Raw genomic sequence first — 24,790 nt, 5'->3', positions numbered from 1 at the left:
TCTCTCTGCCTCACCTCTCTCTCTCTGCCCCACCTCTCTCTCTCTCTCTCTCTCTCTCTGCCCCACCTCTCTCTCTCTCTGCCCCACCTCTCTCTCTCTCTGCCCCACCTCCCTCTCTCTCTCTGCCCCACCTCCCTCTCTCTCTCTGCCCCACCTCTCTCTCTCTCTCTGCCCCACCTCCCTCTCTCTCTCACTCTGCCTCACCTCTCTCCCTCACCTCTGCCTCACCTCTCTCTCTGCCTCACCTCTCTCTGCCTCACACCTCTCTCTCTCTCTGCCTTACACCTCTCTCTCTCTGCCTCACCTCTCTCTCTCTGCCTCACCTCTCTCTCTCTGCCTCACCTCTCTCTCTCTGCCCCACCTCTCTCTCTCTCTCTGTCTCTCTCTGCTTCACCCCTCTCTCTCTCTCTCTGTCCCACCTCTCTCTCTCTCTCTGCTTCACCTCTCTCTCTCTCTCTCTCTGCCCCACCTCTCTCTCTGCCTCACCTCTCTTTCTCTCTCTGCCTCACCTCTCTCTCTCTCTGCCCCAACTCTCTCTCTCTCCTCTCTCTGCCCCACCTCTCTCTTTGCCCCACCTCTCTCTCTCTGCCTCACCTCTATTTCTATCTCTCTCTCTCTCTCTGCCTCACCTCTCTCTCTCTCTGCCCCACCTCTCTCTCTCTCTGCTTCACCCCCCCCTCTCTCTCTCTCCTCTCTCTGCCCCACCTCTCTCTCTCCGCTCTCTGCCCCATCTCTCTCTCTCTCTCTGTCCCACCTCTTTCTCTGCCCTACCTCCCTCTCTCTCTCTCAGCTCCACCGGTCGGCCCAACTCTCTCTCTGCCCTACCTCCCTCTCTCAGCTCCACCTCTCTGGAGTGTGTAGAGGGGTATCCAGGGGTGTAATCAGGGTAGTGGCATGTGTGATCAGAGTGGGGGGCACTGGTATGCTTCAATTGATGGGCACTGGTAGGTTACAATTGGTGAGCAATGGTAGGCTGCAATTGATGGGCACTAGTAGGCTGCAGCCTACCAATGCTCAACAATTTTGTGGGCACTAATAAGGCTGCATTTTTTGGGCACTAATAAGGCTGCATTTTTTGGGCACTAATAAGGCTGCATTTTGTGGGCACTGGTAAGGCTACAATTGGTGACCACTGGTAAGGCTGCATTTGCTGGGCACTGGCAAGGCTACAATTGGTGACCACTGGTAAGGCTGCATTTGGTGGGCACTGGTAAGACTACAATTGGTGGGCACTGGTAAGGCTGCATTTGATGGGCACTGGTGAGGCTGCATTGATCTCTTGTACCATGTCTGCAGTCTCTGACCATCTCCTTTGGGGGCTCTTTATAAACAGACTCTCTAACAGAGGCCCTTTCTTTGTCCATTAGAGAGACCTCCCTCCAGGTCCAATTAGAGTACTCTGCTTCTCTTCCTGTATTTTGTTTATTGTTAAGAGTTCTTGGGAGGATCCCAGGGTAACGATAACTCCTTAGGGGGAGCATTTCTGTGTTTGAATCGTTGCCATAGAAACATTTGTAAAGGGGGAGGAGTTAGTAAGGTGACCACGCCCTTGTAGGGGCGCCAGAAATATTTCTGCACCCAGGCGCATGTGACCCTAGGATCGGCCCTGCCCACCAGTATGATCCCCCCCAGGCCAGTGTGCCCACCAGTATGAACCCCCCCCAGGCCAGTGTGCCCACCAGTATAATCCCCCCCAGGCCAGTGTGCCCACCAGTATGATCCCCCCCAGGCCAGTCTGTCCACCAGTATGACCCCCCCCCCCCCCCGGCCAGTCTGTACCCGAGTTAAGGTAGCCCCCCCCCCCCACCACCAATATAATTAGAAGCACTGGAAGTCGACGGGAGGGGAGAGGGAGATGGGAGGACTGGTGCTACAGGACTGCTACTGATGTGTCCGGGTTTTAGGTGGACTGAAACACGGACACAGGATCCAAAACCGGAACTGTTCTGGGTGAATCCCGGACAGGTGGCAACCCTAGGCACAACAAAGCAGAGGTTTAGGGCTTCAAACAGGTGGGGTGTTCTAGCAAGAAGATGTTGGGCAGAGACTTGTACTCTTTGACACCAACAGTCAGCCAATCACAAGCCCCCTTACAATGCTGGTCACGTCCTGTGAGCAGCACTGAAGAATATCTTTCTTCCTAGCCATCTTCTGTAATCTACCAATTGTTCTGCTCTCCCTGTAATGGAGATGAAGAGATACGGACATGTTTGTAGTCCATATCAGGAGAACAGCCTAGGGTTACAACAATGGCTCCCTCCATAGATACAGTGGAGGAGTGGTGTAGACACCAGAGCCATTAAATGCGTTATTTGGGAGATTATCAGGAGAAAATAACACAAAAGAAGCTTGGAAAAAAAGGAAACAAATGCAGCCATCAGACCAAAGCTACAATATATTACATTTTTGGTTTTGTGTTTTCGATACACTTTTTAAGTTTTGTGTTTTGCGCAGGTTCTCTAAATCTACATAGAAGACAAACCTCAAACCTTGTAATAGCTCTCGTCTTTCCCCCCCAAGGAACTTTCCAGAACAGCCAGATAAGAGATCTCCGGTAATGTAGAGTAGACCAGACCATCACCATAGAGAATTCTGCAGACTGTCCCATTCCTGTTTTAATATTACTAACACAAATTGTTCTATTGGCAGTTCAGTGGGTTTAGAGGCTCTCTTGTTTATACTTTTCCAGTCTTACTAATGCTATAGACATAAAAATGTAATTGTACTTAATTTCAGAACATTGGCATCGTGATTTTGTTATAGTCAAATAACTGTTATTCCTTGGATTATGGATAATGTTTTTTCATTCAGTTTTAATTGACCTTTTTTTCACTTTTAATTGTAACATTAGATAGAGGTTAAATGAAGGGGAGAAAGTCACAGCTATTGACTAGTATGTTTCTCTTTTTTTCCCTTGCACTGATACTAAGAGAGAATGGAAAACATAAACAAGAGCCAAGAACTCCACCTAGTGGCTACCTATGAAATTACAACTTCCTTAACTACTTCCAGCCCTAGACAAATCTGACATTTCTCTCCTGCATGTAAAAATCATAACAATGTTGTCTAGAAAATTACGCAGAACCCCAAAATATACAGCAAATATAAAAAGTCTACACACCCCTGTTAAAATGTCAGGTTTCAGTAATGTAAAAAAAGACAATTAAATAATTTCGGAACTTTTTTTCACCTTTAAAGCGGGGGTTCACCCTAAAAAATGTTTTTTTTTTTTTTTTTACCATGCCATCCAGCATACTAGCGCGAGCTACAGTATGCCTTTATTTTTATTTTTTGCGCCATACTCAGTTTAATCCCGTAGTTAAGTTTCAGACTCCCCGCGAGGAGTAGGCGTTCCTATGCAGAGGGGAACATGATTGACCGCCGGCTATGGCGCATCACGCTTCCCGAAAATAGCCGAAATAGGACTTGGCTCTTCACGGCGCCTGCGCAGTCAGCTCCTAGTCTGTGTGCAGGCGCCGTATAGCGCCGTGAAGAGCCGAGTCCTACTCCGGCTATTTTCGGGAAGCGTGACGCGCCATAGCCGGCCGTCAATCATGTTCCCCTCTGCATAGGAACACCCATTCCCCGCGGGGAGTCTGAAACGTAACTACGGGATTAAACTGTGAGTACGGCGCAAAAAAATAAAAATAAAGGCATACTGTAGCTCACGCTAGTATGCTGGATTTCATGGTAGAAACTTGTTTTTTAGGGTGAACCACCGCTTTAATGTGACCTATAAACTGTATGAAAAACAAACTGAAATCTTTTAGGTGGATGGAAATAAAAAAATATGGTTGCATAAGTGTGCACACCCTTAAACTAATACTTTGTTGAAGCTCCTTTTGATTTTATTACAGCACTCAAACTTTTTGCGTACGAGCATGGCACATCTTGACTTGGCAATATTTGTCCACTCTTCTTTGCAAAAACACTCCAAATCTGTGAGATTGCGAGGACATCTCCTTCGCACAGCCCTCTTCAGATAACCCCACAGATTTTCAATTGGATTCAGGTGTGGGCTCTGGCTGGGCCATTCCAAAACTTTAATCTTCTGGTGAAGCCATTCCTTTGTTGATTTGGATGTATGCTTTGGGTCGTTGTCATGCTGAAAGATGAAGCTCCTCTTCATGTTCAGTTTTCTAGCAGAAGCCTGAAGATTTTGTGCCAATATTGACTGAAATTTGGAACTGTTACTTATCCCCTCTACATTGACCTGTTCCAGCTGAAGAAAAGCAGCCCCAAAGCATGATGCTGCCACCACCATGCTTCACGTGGGTATGGTGTTTTTTTTGGTGATGTGCAGTGTTGTTTTGTGCCAAACATATCTTTTGGGAATATGACCAAAAAGTTCAACCTTGGTTTCATCAGACCATAACATATTTTCCCACATGCTTTTGGCAGATTTCAGATGTGTTTTTGCAACATTTAGCCAGGCTTGGAGGTTTTTCCTTATGAGAAAAGGCTTCCTTCTTGCCACCCTACCCCATAGCCCAGACATATGAAGAATATGAGAGATTGTTGTCACAGGTACCACACAGCCAGTACTTGCCAGATATTCCTGCAGCTCCTTTAATGTTGCTGTAGACTTTTTGGCGCCCTCCCTCATCAGTTTTCTTCTTGTCTTTTCATAAATGGTAATGTCACTATTGTGCCATATTTTCCCAACTTGATGATGACTGTCTTCACTTTGTTCCATGGTATATCTAATAGGACTGTTACTGATCAAAATTTTTGTGTTCGATTAATCGATATTTTTTTTATTCGACTAATTTCGATTAATTATAACGCACATACAGATCCAACTACTCTTAGCTGATCTCCTTGCAGGCTGATTCCCAGTGCAGCCACCGACCACTGGAAAAATGGATAGCGGGATACAAAAAACACACAAAGGCAGCACTCGATGGGAATAGCATTAAAACTTTTATAGTCTTCAAGTAGGTAACAAAATAAATATTGCACTGGAGATAAAATCGATGTAGCTACATAAACTGTAAAAATGGTGCGAGTAATACCAAACGGTAGCAAAAGCAGTCATAAAAACATGTAGCCAAGTATGATACTGGTATAAAAATGTGTACAACGATACCACTGCTGAATCCAGATGAGGAGAAGTTAACATCAGTCCGTCGGCATGTAGATGTCCCGTGAAGGGAACTATCACAACTCCCAGTGGATGGCTGTAGAATCCCAGGTTGATAGAGGGAAGTGTAACAGCCCTTGCGTGTGGCAGATAGTTCCGCCGGCATGCAGATATGAAGGCACAGCAAAGAAGCCCTTCAGATGGACATGGCAACCCCTGCTGGTGTCCATGACATCACCAGATCTCCGACAGAACACCCTGAAGGCCCGGAAGCCGGCGGAGAGGTGAGTACCAATCAAAATAATTTTGATCGATCAAAAAAAAAATTTGATCGATCAAAAAAATTAAAGATTAATCGATGAATTAATATTTCATTTCCACAGCCCTAATATCTAATGCCTTGGAAATTCTTTTGTACCCTTCTCCTGACTGATACCTTTTAACAATGAGATCCCTCATGCTTTGGAAGCTCTCTGCGGACCATGGCTTTTGCTGTAGGATGCGACTTAGAAAATGTCAGGAAAGACCTACTAGAACAGCTGAACTGTTTTTTTGGGGTTACTCGGAGGCAATGATAAATGGTGGCAGATGTGTACTGACTCCTATTTAACATGAGTTTGAATGTGAGTGCTTAATTCTGAACACCGTTACATCCCCAGTTATAAGAGGATGTGCACACTTATGCAACCACATTATTTTAGTTTTTTATTTTTGCTTTCCAACCCTAAAAAATTTCAGTTTGTTTTTCAATTGAGTTGTACAGTTTATAGATCACATTAAAGGTGGGAAAAGTTCTGAAATTAATTATCTTTGTCTCATTTTTTTTACATCACAAATACCTGACATTTTAACAGGGTTGTGTAGACTTTTTATATCCACTGCATGTGTGTATGTATATGTGTGTATATATATATATGTGTGTATATATATATATATATATATATATATATATATATACACACAAACAGCACTGTCCTCAATTCACATACTCGCCTGCCCAGCAGATCCAGCGTTATCCTGCTGTCACAGCCTGTGTTCCGTGCCGCCATCTTTGTTCCCGACTTCATCAGGTGCCTTCTCTTTGTTCAGAAAGCCTGACTCCCTGATGAGGCAATGAATGAAAGTGAAGCATACCTGGATATGTGAAGTACATGTGGCAGGAGGCTTCACAGCACTAAATATGTCATCCTCAACTATACAAGAGTGTTGGCTGGGGAGTCCAGGCAGGAAAAGCAACAAAAAGAAAATTGTGAAAAAAATAATATATATATAAAAATTCACATCTATATCTAATAAACTGTAAAATCATTATAGTTTCATAATCGATGACTTTTTGTCTGTAGATAAGATGACCATTTTTTGAATTGCTGACTGGTTGGGTGTGGTGAGGTCTTTGTATATTTTCCCCATGGGCTGTGTACATTTTGGCTCCAGCCCTCTCGCTCTGGCCCATTCTGATTAACCGCCTTTGTGCCAAAAATATAAACGAAGAACATATTGGTTTTCCTTTGGCTCACTAAACTGGCGCAGTGCTTTATTACAATTGTGCAGGGAAAAGGAAAGAAAATAAACAATAAAAGAGAATATATTGGTCACTGGTCCTCTGCCAGGCAATAAAACTCTAAGTTTTACAGAAGAGATGGACACAGGCCGAATCAGGTTTTTGTATAAAATTTTATGTGACCCCACAAAAACATTGGTGAGTGGGTTTGGGGTGGAGGAACTTGATTGGCCTGCACAGAGTCCTGACCTCAACCCAATAGAACACATTTGGAATGAATAAGAGCGCAGAATGTGATCCAGGCCTTCTCATCGAAAATCGGTTCCTGACCTCACAAATGCACTTCTGGAAGAATGGTCAAACATTCCCATAGACACACTCCTAAACCTGGTGCACAGACTTCCCAGAAGAGTTGAAGCTGTTATAGCTGCAAAGGATGGGCCAACTCAATATTGAACCCTACGGGCTAAGACTAAAGTTCATGTGTGTGTAAAGGCAGGCTTCCCAATATTTTTGGAAATATAGGCCCAGATTCACAAAGGAGATACGACGGCGTATCTCCAGATACGCCGTCGTATCTCTGAGTTGTGCCGTCGTATCTATGCTCCTGATTCTTAGAATCAGTTACGCATAGATTTATATTAGATCCGACTGGCGTAAGTCTCTTAAGCCATCGTATCTTAACTGCATATTTACGCTGGCCCCTAGTGGCGTGTACGCTGATTTATGCTTAGAAATATGTAAATCAGCTAGATACGCGAATTCACGAACGTACGCCCGGCCGACGCAGTACAGATACGCCGTTTACGTTAGGCTTTTCCCGGCGTGAAGTTACCCCTGCTATATGGTGGCGTACATGCGGCGTACCAATGTTGAGTATGGACGTCGTTCCCGCGTCGAATTTTGAATATTTTACGTCGTTTGCGTAAGTCATCCGTGAATGGGGCTGGACGTCATTTACGTTCACGTCGAAACCAATACGTCCTTGCGGCGTACTTTGGAGCAATGCACACTGGGATATTCCACGGACGGCAATCGCGAACGTCAATCACGTTGGGTCACAATTTATTTACATAAAACACGCCCCCCTGTTCCAAATTTGAATTAGGCAAGCTTACGCCGGCCTATTTACGCTACGCCGCCGCAACTTACGGAGCAAGTGCTTTGAGAATACAGCACTTGCCCGGCTAAGTTGCGGAGGCGTAACGTTAATCGGATACATTACGCCCGCACAAAGATACGACGATCTACGAGAATCTGGCCCATAGTGTATATGTTCAGGATTTTTTGTTTTCTGAAGCTATAGGTGTGATCAACGTTTTTACACTCCATTTGTAAAGCCAAGGCATTCTATTTTCTTAAAGGGACGGGGGAACCTGAATCATGAGAAGGAGATGTTTGCCCAGGATCACCCTCCTGTGAGAACTCTGGAAGAAGCTGTAGAGATACTGAAACCTTCAGCAATTATAGGTAAGAAAATGCTTATTGTCACATCACTGGGGTTTATTCGTGTTTACAGGAGGACATCCTACATTTTTTGGACTGTCGAATTTTGAGATTATTTAAAAACAATTTTTTTTTTTACAATAAGGCTTCATTTCCATGGACGTTTTTGGACGTTTTTACAGCCACTTTTCTGAGCTTTTTTTGCAGCTTAAAAACGGCTCTCTATGTTAGTCTATGGCCTCATGCCCACCATGACGTTTTTGAGCTGTAGATGGTTGAGCCGTTTTTAAGCTGCAAAAAAAAAACAGGACCAGTGCGTTCTGAAGCTCCAGCCTTAGAGCTGTAAAAATGCCAGACGTTAAAAAACGCTCAAAAACGCGCAAAAATGCTAAAAACGCTACCGTTGCGTTTTTGACCTCCAGCTCAAAAAAATAGACAATAAAAAAATAAAACATGGACAGGCGTTTTTAAGCTGTAAAAAAGGCTAAAAAAAGTGGCTGTAAAAACGTCCATGGAAATGAAGCCTAATGCCGCGTACACACCATCACTTTATGTGATGAAAAAAAACGACACTTTCTGTGAAGTAAAAAATGACGTTTTTGAAACTTCAATTTTCAAAGACGAAGTTGCCTACACACCATCGTTTTCTCACAATGATCTTGCAAAGTGAGGTTACGTTCCACCACGTTTTACCATTGAAGCTTGCTTCATAAGTAGCTTCTGGGCATGCGTGGATGAAAAAACGTCTTAGAAAACGAAGTTTTTTGCTACACACGGTCAATTTCTGTGAAGTAAAAAGTGCACTTTTGAAAAACGACACATAAAATTGAAGCATGCTTCAATTTTTTTTGGTAGTTTTTTACAAGACATAAAACGACGTTTTCCCCCACACACAGTCAATTAAAGTGACGTTTTTAAAAACGTCATTTTTTTTCATCACATAAAGTGATGGTGTGTACGGGGCATAAGGCTTCATTTCCATGGATGTTTTTACAGCCACTTTCTTTAGCCTTTTTTACAGCTTAAAAACGCCTGTCCATGTTATTTATTTATTTTATTTTTTGTAATTATTTTTTTTTTTTTTTTTTTAATTTTTTTTTTTTTTTAACTGGAGCTCAAAAACGCCGCGGTAGCGTTTTTGAGCGTTTTTAACGTCTGGTGTTTTTACAGCTCTTCTCTGGAGCTTCAGAACGCACTGGTCCTGGTTTTTTTTTTTGCAGCTTAAAAACGGCTCAGCCATCTACAGCTCAAAAACGTCATGGTGGGCAGGAGGCCATAAACTAACATGGAGAGCTGTTTTTAAGCTGCAAAAGACGCTCAGAAAAGTGGCTGTAAAAACGTCCATGGAAATGAAGCATAATAGTTTCTGTATTCCTGCATTGTAATATTTCCACCAAGCTGCAACTTGTTAATACAAAAAATAAACCTTGATATAAGCGCAATCAAAATAATATCACAGAAAATCTTTGTTTAAATGTACAGAATCAATTTATCATTTTTTTAGGCACAGATCTTTTCCTAACCAATAGGCAGTAAGGAATAAGCGGCAGCTTTCCCTGTCATGAATCATTTGTGTGTGTAAAATTCAGCCTGAACTCTGTAAACAAATGGTTCAGCAAAGCAGATAAGGATAGCCCAGAAATTGTGAAACAAGACCCAAAAGCTCCACCTACAGACATAAATTGAGAATGCAACATTGTCATATTAAATATTTTTTTATGACTAAGGATGTATTTTAAATCCTGTTATAATCAAGAAAGAAAATCTATAAAGCTACCATGCATTTAAGTAGAAAGATTAGAACTATGCAGATCAGCCTAAATGGTTCTAGATCAGATACAGCCTAAAATTTTGAGCCATTTTACAACACACTTACAGCTGTTTTAAGCTTGATATCCCTCATCGGTACAAGATGTAGACATTACAGATCTCCTTCTTTTTTTTTTTTTTACTCTGTTCATATTTAACCGCTTGCCGACCAGCCGCCGCAGTTATACGACGGCAGGTCGGCTCTGCTGGGCGAGATCACGTAGATCTATGTCATCTCACCGAGCAGCCAATAGGGGGGCGCGCGCACCTGACACCGACGCGCGTGCCCGGCGGGCGCGATCACCACTGGGCACCTGCGAGCGCTCGTTACAGAGCGAGAACCGGGAGCTGTGTGTGTAAACACACAGCTCCCGGTCCTGTCAGGGGAGAAATGCCTGACCGTCTGTTCATACAATGTATGAACAGCAATCAGTCATTTCCCCTAGTGAGTCCACCCCTCCCTACAGTTAGAACACACCCAGGGAACATACTTAACCCCTTCCCTGCCCCTAGTGTTAACCCTTTCCCTGCCAGTGGCATTTTTATAGTAATCAATGCATTTTTATAGCACTGATCGCTATAAAAATGCCAGTGGTCCCAAAAATGTGTCAAAAGTGTCCGAAGTGTCCGCCATAATGTCGCAGTACTGATAAAAATCGCTGATCGCCGCCATTACTAGTAAAAAAAAAAAAATGCCAGTCAAACGCTTATTGCGATTTTTTTTTTTTTTTTTACGAAAAATAGGTAGAAGAATACGTATCGGCCTAAACTGAGGAAAAACATTTTTTTTTATATATTTTTGGGGGGATCTTTATTATAACAAAAAGTAAAAAATATAATTTTTTTTTCAAAATTGTCGCTTTATTTTTGTTTATAGCGCAAAAACTAAAAACCGCAGAGGTGATCAAATCCCACTAAAAGAAAGCTCTATTTGTGGGGAAAAAAGGACGCCAATTTTGTTTGGGAGCCACGTCGTACGACCGCGCAATTGTCAGTTAAAGTGGTTAAAGTGGTTAAAACTTACCAAACCAATGCTGGGAGATATTGTTTACCCCTACTAGAGTTCACCAGGGAAGGATTTGTTTTTACAGCACAGCACACCCGGGGGGGCTTAATTTAGCCAGTGCCTGTATAATAACACACCACAATTTTTCATTTTACATGATATTGTCTACAGAAGAGAAATACTAGTTCTGGTTGGCTATTTCTTTTTTTTTTTTTTAACATTAACAACATGTTTTTATTTCTGTTAGGAGTGGCCGCTATCAAGGGAGCGTTTACAGAAAAGATACTAAAGAATATGGCTGCTTTTAATAAAAGACCAATAATATTTGCACTAAGTAACCCAACCAGCAAGGCGGAGTGCACAGCAGAGCAGTGCTACCATCTGACGGAGGTATAGTATTTGCCATCAGGCAGTTTGCGATGATTAACTTTGATGACCACATTATATGTAGACTTCACCCTTGTGGTCCACATTCATGTCACATGATTAGCCACCAGGGCCTGTAGAGTAAAGCTGGCCATAGATGTGTTCGGATCTCGACTGGTTCAACAGGGACCAGCCAAGATTCAAACCATGCATGGGCATGTTCGATTAACTTGGGTGCAACCAGCCTGTCGGATTGTTCATGATATTATTGCCAGATGCTATAGCTAGGGCTTTCTTAATGCATGGGTATTACATCATACTTTCCAACTGTAACGGAACCCCCAAATGGGACAGGAGTTAACGCTGTTTACGATATTCCCTTCCGAGCCCAAGACAGCTACCGACACTCCACAATCCGGCAGACGAACCCCAATAACGAGACACAGCTCTGTTCTCTGGTTCAACAGGAATAGACAATCTTTATTGAGAAGGCAGGCTTATATACACCAAAAATAATACTTGCAGTAATCAAATGGACAATGACACACTCCACCCACAACATCATACAATGGTTACCAACGAGCCTCCAATACACATCTTTTAGTCAGACTTTCTGGCACCAGGTCTGACATAATTAACATGGGCTAATTAACTACAGCTTATAAGTCAGACATCTGACCTTTAGACTGTGCTAACTCACAATCCACATTTATCATCAATAGAAATTCACACAACACAGTGTCAATTAGCATAACACCAGGGAAAGGTCCTTGGGAGCCATCCTAGGTTCATTTACATCACAGTAGCACAGTAGCAGACTTAAATACCACAGCAAGCTTAATAGTACACATCAGCCAACACACAATATATACAATATCTATACCGCATTAAATGTCACTAGCACAGACCATAGTGGGGTTCTCATTCACCCTGTGCCCCTATTGTGACTCCCGTTACACCAACTATCCCAGATTTTCCAGGACATTCAGCTTCTTACTAAGCTGTCCCTGGATGGCTGTGTCCTGGGCAGCGTCCAAAAACCTGTACTGTGCCCTCCTGGTTCCAGGATTGTGCCCTCCTGACCCCCCATGTACTGTGGATTTCTGCCTCCCCCTTCCCCTTTTTGTTTAAAATCTATTTTATTAACCAGTTAACAACCGCCCTATAGACGATATACGTCTACAAGGCGGTTGCTTAACTCTGGGAGGACGTCCATGGGGCGCGCACACGGGACCCGACGGATCACGGTAAATCGCCCCTGATAGCGGCGGTTTACCACGTGATCGCTCCGTCCAATGACGGAGCGATCACTTGTAAACAAACCGGTTCCTCCCTCCCCTCTCTGTACCGAACGGTACAGTGTAAGAGGAGAGGGGAGGGAGCGGATGCAGCAGCAGCAGCTGCTGTGGGCTGGATCTGTAACAAATGCAGTCACAGATCCAGCCATCCATCCCTGCCCAAACTCTGCAATACCCCACAATACTCTGCAATACACCAAAGTACTCTGCAATACACCAAAGTACTCTGCAATACACCAAAGTACTCTGCAATACACCACAATACTCTGCAATACCCCACAATACCCTGCAACGCCGCCTATCGGGATTTTTAAGTAGTGAAGTTTGGCGCCATTCCACGAGCGTGTGCAATTTTGAAGGGAGACATGTTGGGTATCTATTTACTCGGCGTAACTTCATCTTTCATATTTATGCAAAAGAATGAAAAAAAATACTAAATTTGCTAAATTTTATAACAGAAACAAAGAAAAATTCATTTTTTTACAGAATTTTCAGTCTTTTTTCTCTTATATCGCAAAAAATAAAAAACCCAACGGTGATTAAATACCACCAAAAGAAAATTTCATTTGGGTACAATGTTGTATGACTGAGTAATTGTCATTCAAATTGTGAGAGCACCGAAAGCTGAAAATTGGTCTGGTTATTAAGTGGGTTTACGTGCTCAGTGGTTAAAAGTACTAATGTATATTTAATTCTATCAACTATTCATACTTGAATTCTTGGAAGCAGGTGCATAAATTGGGGTAGGCTGGTAGGTGCCCCAGTGCCTTCCTTTACCCAGGGGCCCATGATGCTATTAAGACGACCCTAGATATAGCTGCTAGGAATAATCATAGTTTGTTCTCCTGGCAGACACGTCTCCTCCCTGCCAGGAGAACACAATAGCTCCGCAGGAGGGATTCCCCCATCAGCACTGACTGTGTTGAATAGAGGATCAAGTGATTTTTGCAGGAAAGAAAATCTACGACCGGCTTAAGATTTTTGTATGATCTAAAGAGACTTGTAAATGGAAAAATGTATGTGGCATTTCAGTACATCCAAAGAGTTCAGTTGGTAGCTCATTGTATCTGCATGGTTAGATGCCATTCCATTGAAAGCTATGGAAAGGTGATATGGGGTTCTGCCTACCTCACCTCTGTATTAGTGATAGTCCCAAACAGATAAGAGATTGAAATATTTTTTTATATATATATTAAACTCATGATCATCTTGAGGACAACTTTTTCACAATTTTTAGAAAAACTTAAGAAACAGTCGGCACTGCTGGATAGAACATCTGTGATTTTCATTGTATCATGACAAGTATAGAAAGGACAAGCATACGTTTTTCGGGACTTGTAGGATGTGTAAAAAATGTGCAATGTATATATATGGTCATAGTGTACATATTCTCTTTCTGTACTTTTATACAAAACCCCCATCCAAGTTTTTGCCCTTTCCCCCCATCCAACCAATTGATATGGGGTGCCTTACTCCTGGGCCCAGGAGGTAAATACGTAAATTACGTAAATGTGTAAATTAATTTTTCCACAGCTGAGGACAGCTGTGATTTTGGCGGGGGGTAAATTAATCACCCTCTACCATAGGTAGGTGCTAGAATAGGATTTTTCTAGAGAAACTGTCAGCGCAGGTAAAACTTAGGCAGGCCTATGCTTCAGGCCAGGCCTGTTTGTTTTGATCTGGGGCTGGGAGTGGTCAGTGTAGTAGTGGGTGTGACCACCTGTGCTCTGGTTCTAAAGGCCCCTCCCCTGCTTCCAGGGAGATTGTTCTGAAAGAGGGGCTGGACCTGGAGTGGCAGGCAGCTCATGTGAGGAGCCCTGACCAATCCCCATTCGGTATTAGCAGGGGGCAGGCCTCCTATATAAGCTGGGGTAACATGCTGCTGGGGGCTGTCGACCGAGAGAAGTGGAGGATGGAATACTAGGCAGTTGCTTTAGGGTGTCCCCTTCTGGGGGGGCGCCGAATGTGGAGTGGGCCGGAGGGATCTGTGAGGGAACCTCCATCCTTACACGGTCATGGATGAGGTTTGATTCTGTACATGGTCACAAATGAGTAATTCCTGGAGCAAAAGGGCTGTAGATGCTGCTGGAATCATGTATGTCCGGATAAAGTTCTCCATTATGGACTTGGGGCAGGAGAATGTCAGTGTGTATACCACAGTGGAGTGCTGGGTGCAGAGGCATGCCAGGAAGTCTGGGAGGGAACTTCATCCTTACATGGTCATGGATGAAGTCCTCATCTTTACACGGTCATTGGTGAGGAGTCCCAGAACAGAGGAGAGACTGTGGGGTGTAGTGTCAAGTTGCTGTGGCCTGAGGGCGCAGGATTTGCAGGCCGGACTAGCTGGAAGCAGTAGTCCATGTGCTAATAAAATTTCTAGGCTGCTGGGGAGAGGTACTGCAGACCTCTGGCCTAGTAAAACAACACTCAAGTAACATCATTCAAGGAACTCTACAACAGTAACCAAGTACAGCCAGCAAGCTGAGGTTATTCAGAGTGATCCCCGTTTGTCATACTGAAGGTGATGAGACAGGAGCCGAACAGTTTTACAGAGGAAGATTTGTGCAGGAGGAGAAAAGTCCTGGGAGTAATATTCTGCAGGAACTAGTGCAGGGGAGGAGAAGCAATGGTCTGCAGGGGAAAAGACTGTAAATGTTAGGAGTACATCAGTTTGTTCAGGGCTGAATCTACTAATCAATGTTCTCTAAATGTGATGGCAATTCAACAAGTTCTATGGGCATCCCATATCCCCCTTTACCCCAAGTAAGATATCCCCCAATAAACAAAAACAAAACAAGGCACATGACTGCTCATTGTCTCAGAAGTGATATATGGGGGTCTGGCTGCAGGGTGATTTGATGGATGTTTGTTACTAGTAGCAACCAAGCGCTGCAGTGGCAAGAAGAAAGCCGTTGTTGAAAGAAAGCCATAAGAAGTTCTGTTTGCAGGTTACGAGAAGCCATGTGGGGAACGCAGCAAACATGTGGAAGAAGGTGCTCTGGTAACCAAAATTTAACTTTTTGGCCTAAAAGCAAAACGCTATGTGTGGCAGAAACCTAACACTGCACATCACCCTGAATACACCATGCCCACTGTGAAACATGGTGGTGGTAGCATCATGTTGTGGGCATGCTTTTCTTCAGCAGGGACAGGGAAGCTGGTCAGAGTTGATGGGAAGATGGATGGAGCCAAATACAGGGCAATCTTAGAGAAAGAAAACCTGTAGGAGTCTGCAAAATACTTGAGACTGGGGCGGAGGTTCACTTTCCAGCAGGACAACGACCCGAAACATACAGCCAGAGCTACAATGGAATGGTTTAGATCAAAGCATATTCATGTGTTAGAATGGCCCAGTCAAAGTCCAGACCTAAATCCAATTGAGAATCTGTGGCCAGACTTGAAAATTTCTGTTCACAGACGTTCTCCATCCAATCTGACAGAGCTTGAGCTATTTTGCAATGAAGAATGGGCAAAAATGTCCCTCTCTAGATGTGCAAAGCTGGTAGAGACATCCCCAAAAAGACTTGTAGCTGTAATTGCAGTGAAAGGAGGTTCTACAAAGTATTGAGGGGGGCTGAATACAAATGTACCCCACACTTTTCACATATTTATTTGTAAAAAATGTTGAAAACCATTTATAATTTTCCTTCCATTTTCAGTTATGTGCCACTTTGTGTTGGTCCATCACACAAAATCCCAATAAAATACATTTACTTTTTTGGTTGCAACATGACAACATGTGGAGTATATCAAGGGGTATGAATACTTTTTCAAAGCACTGTATTTATTTTGTGTATTTATTTGAGTTCAGCTTTAAACGGGACAATGACCACTAGAAATGTTATTTTATCAGATTGCTGAATTGCTTTCTCTCCAAATGCTCTTCTCCTGTTGACACATTCCCTTTATACCGGAAATCTCCTGTAGTGTTTTGCACTGGAGGGGGAAGCATTATCCATCTGTAGGGGTGACCAGTCACGGTGTGTTGTGTTTAGTAGATGGTGAATCTGAGTGATTGATCTGATACAGTCTTCTCTTCTCTTCTCCAGGGTCGCGGGATCTTTGCCAGCGGAAGTCCATTCTCTAAAGTGACCCTACCAAATGGTCAGACTTTCTACCCGGGTCAGGGCAACAATGCTTATGTGTTCCCAGGGGTGGCTCTGGGAATCATCGCTTGTGGCGTCCGACATATTACAGAAGACATTTTTCTTACCACGGCGGAGGTAGGTGGTGCTGTACTTTGATGTGAATGACTATTAAATCGATCAACATTTTATGTAGGTGGCATAGATACTGTGCACTGGCAATTGACGTGATAATCGGGAGACGGCTGGGACACGTCTTTGGCCAGGATGTGTGTTCTCTCTCTTCTCTATTTTATTCCACCAGTTCTTATTTCCCTTTCTCTGCCCATTTTGGAACGTATGCTCCTTACATTGCTCTATGCCAGGGAGTCTCCAAACTGGGGGTTGGATGCAGTCCTTCACTTAACTTTATCTTGCCCTTGGGCACGATTCATCCCACTTATACGAGACACTATTCAACCAGCTAACATCAACAATGGGGCACCATTTCTTCCACTGACCCCAATAGTGGGGCACTATTCCTCCTAATGATACCAGTGATGGGGCACTATTCCTCCCATTGATACTAATAATGGGACACTATTCCTCCAATTGATACCAGTGATGGGGCACTATTCCTCCAACTGATACCAGTGATGGGGCACTATTCATCCCCAATAATGGGACACTATTCCTCCCAAATGATACCAACAATGGGTCACTATTCCTCCCACTGATACCAATGATGGGGCACTATTTATCCCACTGATCACAACGATGGGGCACTATTCCTCCCAATGATACCAATGATGGGGCACTATTTCTCCTGAATAATACCAGTAATGGGGCATTATTCCTCCCAATAATACCAATGATGGGGCACTATTCCTCCCAATGATGGGACGCTATTCCTCCCACTAATACCAATGATGGTGCACTATTTCTCCCAATGATACCAACAATGGGGCACTATTCCTCCCAATGATACCAATGATGGGGCACTGTTTCTCCCCAATAATACCAGTAATGGGGCATTATTCCTCCCAATAATACCAATGATGGGGCACTATTCCTCCCAATGATGGGACACTATTCCTCCCACTAATACCAATGATGGGGCACTATTCCTCCCAATGATACCAACAATGGGGCACTATTCCTCCCACTGATACAAATGATGGGACACTATTCCTTCCCAATTAAGGGGGCACTATGCCACCCAATGATACCAACAATGAAGCACCATTCCTCCCACTGATACCAATGATGAGGCATTTTTATTCCAATGATGCGGCACTATTTCTCCCAAAGATATCTGTAATGGGGCACTATTTTTCCCAATGATACCAACAATGGGGCACTATTCCTCTCAATGATGGGGTACTATTCCTCCCAATGATACCAACGATGGGACACTTTTCCTCTGAATGATACCAACAATGGGAACTATTCCTCCCACTGATACTAATGATGGGGCGCTGTTCCTCACAACAGTGGAGCACTATTCCTCCCAATGGTACCAACGATGGGGGCACTATTCCTCCTAATGAGACCGATGATGGGGCACTTTCCCTCCCACTGATACTAATGATGGGGAACTAATCCTTCCAATGATACCAGTGATGGGGCACTTTTCCACCGCCCTAATAACAAATGTGCTGATGTTTACTCCCACTGATGAGTAGAAAATGTCCACTCCCACTAGCCATAGTCCGGCCCCCCTAAAGTCTAAAGGGCAATAAACTGGCTCTTTTTTTAGGAAGTTTGGAGAACCCTGCTCAATGCAAGATTGCCATAGTTGATACATTGGCATTGCTATACTAAAGGCAAATAGGCAGTTAATTTGGCAAGGCGAGTTACACCAGAGCTTCCGTTTTACAAAGAATATCCAATCACCTGCCAGGAAAAAAAAACAGCATTTTGCTTTCGCATAATTGGATGAGGTCATTCACTAGGTTACTTGCAAAGTTAACAGCCTATTTGTCCTTATTAAATCAACCCTGTGGTCCCATTATCCACGGCAGATGGGTTCTGAACCATGGAAACCGTGTATTTTGCTTTATTTTTCCACTTTCCATCGGTCTTTATTAAAGTTTTGAAAGATACCTAGTATGACCCGTACAAATGTAATCACCATGGTAAACCGGTACAAAGTGCAGCTGTGATTCATAGAAAACAATTACAGTTGTGATGATAAAGATCAATAAGTATGGCATAATATAGTTTGCAGTAACAATTCACATATTATGAGAGCTATTTCGCTTTATTTGTTACGTGTGTGTATATAAGTCTTGTCTGGTGGTGCTGAATTCTTATTTGTTTTGCACTTTATGTGGTGATTTGCCATCCCATCTCTACAATCGGTAATTTCGTTGTGCTTCTATTGTGTATCTTGAGTAATGTACAGGAACGACTGTGCAGGCTTCTGCGTGTATGATGTTTTATTGAAAATCAATAAGAACTATTGACAAGGGTATCAAAGTAGACTGGTGTTGTAAATGTTACTGTCTTTAAAGCCAATGTCTAGTCAAAACATAAAAGCATTGGAAGATTAGGACCGCAGGGGGTTTCACGAAAACCAAGAGAGCCAGAAGCACAAGGGACACAGTGCATTAAAAGAGAAGTTCAGGATTCATTTAAAAAAAAAAAAAATTATACTTGCCTAGGTGGGTGCAGCATCAGTCTGATGATTGCATCTGTGCCCCACTGGCTGTAAGACTGAGAATTGAGTGATCAAAGACCGCTGATTGCTCAGCTCTTGGTCTTTAGGCTCTCTGCTCTGCCCCTACAGTGCTTTTTGGAGCACTGAGCTGTGGAGGGACGGGAGAAACTGGCTCGGGCTCTCGGTAGCTCGCTGAGAGGCTGAGCCAGCTGCCGCTCCAGGCATCTGGGTGGATCTCGACCATATGGTTGGGATCTTTTCAGAGCCTGGACCAGCTCTGTGATATCAGCCGACAGTGGGCTTTGTTCCACTCTCGAGTAAAAATGGGTCACAGGTAGAGTACGACCAATAAATGGGTAGATATTTGTCCTTTTTTAAGAAATCGGCATCTGACAATTATTATGCAAATTCAGCCGATTACACACTCCTCCCTTCCCAACAATCCACTGGCAGTTTCACGCACTGAGCGGCTCTGCAGCTCAGTTTGTGAAACTGACATTTGTAACTGAATGCAGAGAGAGGAGCTGTCAGAATTCAGCAGTGATGTCGGGGTGGGCGGGACCCAGGGTGGTCGGGACCCAGCAGCTATCAAATAAAAGCCAATGTGATGGGATCTGGGTGGGCCACTACGTGTATGTGGCCCTGCTCCCTTTCTTAAGCAGCCCAATCATTGGCTGGTGTTAGCTGCAGGGCCCCGACCACCCCTGACATCACTGCTGAATTTTGACAGCTGGTTTCTCTTTGCATTCATTTACATATAGTGTAAGTGTGCCACCTATGAGTGCCACCCAGTGCCACCTGCCAGTGTCAATCGGTGCCAACTAGTGCCACCTGCCAGTGGCAATTGGTGCCAGCTGCCAGTGCCAATCAGTGCCAACCAGTGCCATCTGCCAGTAACCAGTGCCACCTGCCAGTGCCAACCCGTTCCACCTGCCAAAAAAAGCGGCCTAAAATATCAGCCACAAAAATCGGCAGCATATATCGGCCATTGACATTTTTTGGGGGGGTTTGGACAAACTTTATTTGACGTGTACAAAACGTACACTTCATCCATGGTGCTGTACAGTGCCATGCCATCCTATACAGTGTGACGTGATGAAATGCTGCATGTCTGCATTTTATCGCTGTTGCAGTGTGAATGTGACACACAGGGAACCATTGTTATCTGTGCATCATTGCAGTGACAAGCGTTTTACAATGCAGTAAAATGACTGTCCCCCCACTATGTGTGGCTAGGCTTTGATGAAAGTGGTGAGGAAGTGATATACATTGCATGTGGTTGCACCTGCATTTACTTGAATTAGTTGGGTTCAGAGCTAGCTGCAACATGTGCACAGCCCTGTGTTTACATGGGTGGTTGGGGGGCTGCAGAGAGCGGTAAAGCAACAGCTCAATTGCCTGCTTTTACCAGCTGATTATGTGAACAAGCCCTAACAGTGCTCACTTGACCAGATGCCAGAACTTTAATCACATGACCTCAGCCATAACTTTGGCCTTCAAGCACAGACTGTCTGCAGCTTTTACTTGGACCCTCTTCTTCCCATCGTTGAAGATCACATGACCAGTGCCCTGGCATTGGGTCACATGACCAACAATGCAATTAGAACATGTCAAGGATGCGGGAGTTAAAATAAATGTTTTCTTTTTTGTTTTTTTACTTATGGGAGTGGTTTTGTTAAGGGCAAGGCAGATTCACAGTATCATTTTGCATATGTAAATGAAATATGGTCGTATTTGTGATATATCCGTGTCTATGTAAATAATATCTTGTCTTGTTTAGGCCATTGCTGAAGAGGTCACAGAGGAAAACCTAGCAGAGGGACGGTTGTATCCCCCTCTTAGCACCATCAGGGAGGTGTCCCTCAAGATTGCCATTAGGGTAAGTCCTGTATACATACTATTGAACTGTGCTTTATGGAGCTCCAGCTGAAATGTAGCAAAAGATAAGAACCTCCATCATGTTTTATTGTTTGTGTCCCCATTGCAGAGATTTCCCATTTCCTGTCCTGGTAAGAGTAGTCAATGGCATGCAATATAGAGATGTCTCCATAGCTGTGCGCCGGATGTGCCTGGGCACACCCTTTTCACCCCATGTGCATTAGCATTACCACTCTGTGTGCTCTGCCATAAGAGAAATATTTACACACTTTTCTTTCGCTGTGCTGTGCTGTCAGGGAGATCAATGTGCCGGGGTCATATACAGTATCTCACAAAAGTGAGTACACCCCTCACATTTTTGTAAATATTTTATTATATCTTTTCATGTGACAACACTGAAGAAATGACACTTTGCTACAATGTAAAGTAGTGAGTGCTCAGCTTGTATAACAGTGTAAATTTGCTGTGCCCTCAAAATAACTCAACACACAGCCATTAATGTCTAAACCACTGGCAACAAAAGTGAGTACACCCCTAAGTGAAAATGTCCAAATTGGGCCCAATTAGCCATGTTCCCTCCCCTGTGTCATGCGACTCATTAGTGTTACAAGATCTCAGGTGTGAGTGGGGAGCAGGTGTGTTACATTTGGTGTTATCGCTCTCACTCTCTCATACTGGTCACTGGAAGTTCAACATGGCACCGCATGGCAAAGAACTCTCTAAGGATCTGAAAAAAAGAATTGTTGCTCTACATAAATATGGTCTAGGCTATAAGAAGATTGCCAAGAATCTGAAACTGAGCTGCAGCACAGAGGGCCAAGACCATACAGCAGTTTAACAGGACAGGTTCCACTCAGAACAGGCTTCGCCATGGTCGACCAAAAAAGTTGAGTGCACGTGCTCAGAGTCATTTCCAGAGGTAATCTTTGGGAAATATGATTGCTGCCAGCATTGCTGCAGAGGTTGAAGGGGTGAATGGGTCAGTCTGTCACTTCAGCTCTGGAAGGTTTAACCCCCCTTCATGATCAGGGAATTTTTTGCTATTCAGCAATGTGCTACTTTAATTGGCAATTGCGCAGTCAGGCAACACCGTATCCAAGTGATATTTTATCATTAAAGTTCTCTGATATGTCTCGAATTGTTGGGACTGGTGTTATCGTGTTACTAGTTTGCTAATCAATAGTAAATATATAGGAAAAAGTAAAGGTCTGGCAGTTCTGAAAATAACTTTGTAGTGCTCCCTTAGATTGGTGGTCTATGGAAAAGTGTCCCCATACATTGATTGACATTGAAGAGATCCCTTACATTGGTGTTCGGTGGAAAAGGGACCGCCTTACTATATTGATCATTGGGAGAAGGATTCCCTTACACTGGTGGTCAGCGGGAGAAGAGCGCCATTGCACTGGTGGCCAATGGTAAGATTACTGCTTACATTGGTGGTCAGTGGGAGGCAGGGGCATAACTGCAGTGGACACCTGGATAGGAGGGGCAAAGGGGGTGGCATATAGAGAACTGATGCTCATTTTCCTCCTACAGCCACTGACAGCCTGCTTCTCTTCCGCTCCCACCTGCAGGAGGAAAATTAAAGGCATTGGTTCCTCTATATGCCACCCCTCCTACACATTTTACTTTCTTCCAGCTGTGTGCTTCCCTGTCGTTCAACCCACCAGCTCTTCCGGCTTCCCCCTCCTCTCTCCCGCTGGCTGCTGCAGGGGATGTGTCAGGACAGAGGGAAATGGATTGACTTGGGTACAATCAGCCTGATGGATTGAATCTCAGCTGATCCCTGCTGAACAGGCTGAGATTCGAACCATCTATGGCCAGCTTATGCCAGCCGGTGAAATAACGAATTCTTTGTGTGGTGTCATGGGTGTGCAACCCTGTCTTGTTATTTGCAGCACTCCTTTGGCATGGAGTTGGCTGTGTGCACAGGGGCACAGTCATACTGGAATAGAAAAAGAGCCTTCACCAAACTATGAAGCACATCATATTTAAAATGCCTTTTGTATGCTGTAGCAATGACTGGAAACACCAGATCTCGAAATTTGGAGTGATGTACACATCATTTTTTCCTTATAGCGTATCCTGGAATTTAAATAAGAGAATACCATAGCCTGTAAAATTAGACAGAGCTAGGCCCCTTTCACACAACGGTTCCAATCACATCCGCCTGTTGTTTTTTTAAGTGGACCTGATCTGAAGGTCCATTCACCCCTATGGATAGGTGAGTGTAAACAGACTTGTATCCTTTTACACCTGCCTACCTCTGGGTCCAATTCGGTCTGCAAAAAAAGGGAAGGGGATCCGTCCTCTTCCGTTTTTAGGCCAATCGGATTGAAGGGTAGTCAGGTGTAAACAGACGACAGAGTCTGTTTACTCCCGGCTGCCCATAGAGCAGGGTCTTAATTTTGTATTATTCCATTGTTCCATTGTATTATTCCATGTATTATTCCATTTAAAACGCTGATATTATTCATTTCACTTCATTTCACTTAATAACCCCAAATGTGTGTTTCCTTTTTTTTTAGGTTGTTGACTATGCTTACAGAAACAACATGGCATCCTGGTATCCAGAACCTGAGGACAAAGAGGCCTTGGTAAAATCTATCATCTACAGTCCGGACTACGATTCCTTTGCCATCGACAACTACCGGTGGCCCGAGGAGGCTATTCAGATCCAAGATGTGTAGCCTGTATTATGCGTCTTCTTTCTACAAATGCACTATCAAACACTTGAGGATTGAGGAGTGTCGATCAAGACAAGCAAACTTATAGCAAAGCTTCCCGATGTTAGATTATGACAATCCATGTACCTCTAAGCAGATGAATCAAGAATAGAATGAATGTAATACATATTGTACTCAACCTTGCCTAGAAGTCTCCGCAAGGACTAGAGCAGTAGACCTTAAACTAGTGACGGAGATGTATTCTGTTCATTGAGTGGAAACTACCCCAATTTAGAGAGAGGTTCTGCATATGTACAGTGGCAATTACTACTCATAGGGGGTTGATTTACTAAAATTGGATCGTGCAAAATCTAGTGCAGCTTTACACAAAAGCCAATCCGCTTCCAGTTTTATTTTTTTTTCAAGTTTAATTGAACAAGCTGAAGTTCGAAGGTGATGGCTACTAACGATGAGCTCCGGCGTGTTCGTACAGTCCACATGCAGAGCCCGCCAGGAAGTCAGCACGCGCTGCGCTAATCACAGGCAGGGAGACATCGTGCTTATGCTCGGCTGCAGAAATCGGGAAATGTCTCCCTGTCTGTGATTAGCGCAGCGCGGTACCGACTTCCTGGTGGACTGTGCGAAAATACCGGAGCTCATCCTTAATGGCTACCATGCACAGCTGCACCAGATTTGGCATCTCCAGTTTTAGTAAATCAACCCCATTGTGTCTTGTCCTCTAGCTTTCTCCTGATGTTAAAATGAAACCTCATTAGAGCAGTTAAATAAAACTCTTATTTACCAATACCTATTACCCAGTTTATGTCTATGATGATCACCCCCCTCCTCCTTCTCAAAAAAACCCCCCAAAATTTGGAACCACTAAGCTAAATCACGGCAAGTAATAACAATAGGTGCTATATATCTCACTAGAGCAGATGTCACCCATTATGAAATCTAATACAACTATGGGTATTATTACAGGCCAGGCTTGAGCTATTGGTTTACAGC

General features: G+C 43.8%; 1 protein-coding gene across 4 annotated transcripts in view; it reads left to right on the top strand.

Moving 5' to 3' along the window:
* ME3 (malic enzyme 3) overlaps positions 1 to 24,198 on the top strand; it is a 303,269-nt gene extending 279,071 nt beyond the window's left edge. For all 4 annotated transcript variants that reach the window (XM_040340095.1, XM_040340094.1, XM_040340092.1 and 1 more), the window contains 5 exons: positions 7,949 to 8,054; positions 11,093 to 11,235; positions 16,559 to 16,732; positions 21,016 to 21,114; positions 23,642 to 24,198. In XM_040340095.1, coding sequence (XP_040196029.1) covers positions 7,949 to 8,054; positions 11,093 to 11,235; positions 16,559 to 16,732; positions 21,016 to 21,114; positions 23,642 to 23,803 — 684 coding nt within the window. In that variant the 3' untranslated portion in view covers positions 23,804 to 24,198. The remainder of the gene's footprint in view (positions 1 to 7,948; positions 8,055 to 11,092; positions 11,236 to 16,558; positions 16,733 to 21,015; positions 21,115 to 23,641) is intronic.
* The last annotated feature ends 592 nt before the right edge of the window (positions 24,199 to 24,790 follow it).

The sequence above is a fragment of the Rana temporaria genome, chromosome 2, assembly GCF_905171775.1.
Source record: "Rana temporaria chromosome 2, aRanTem1.1, whole genome shotgun sequence".
In the NCBI taxonomy this organism is placed as follows: domain Eukaryota; kingdom Metazoa; phylum Chordata; class Amphibia; order Anura; family Ranidae; genus Rana; species Rana temporaria.
The sequence above is the reverse complement of the archived record's forward strand: the minus strand, read 5'-3'. Positions and strand labels throughout refer to the sequence as shown.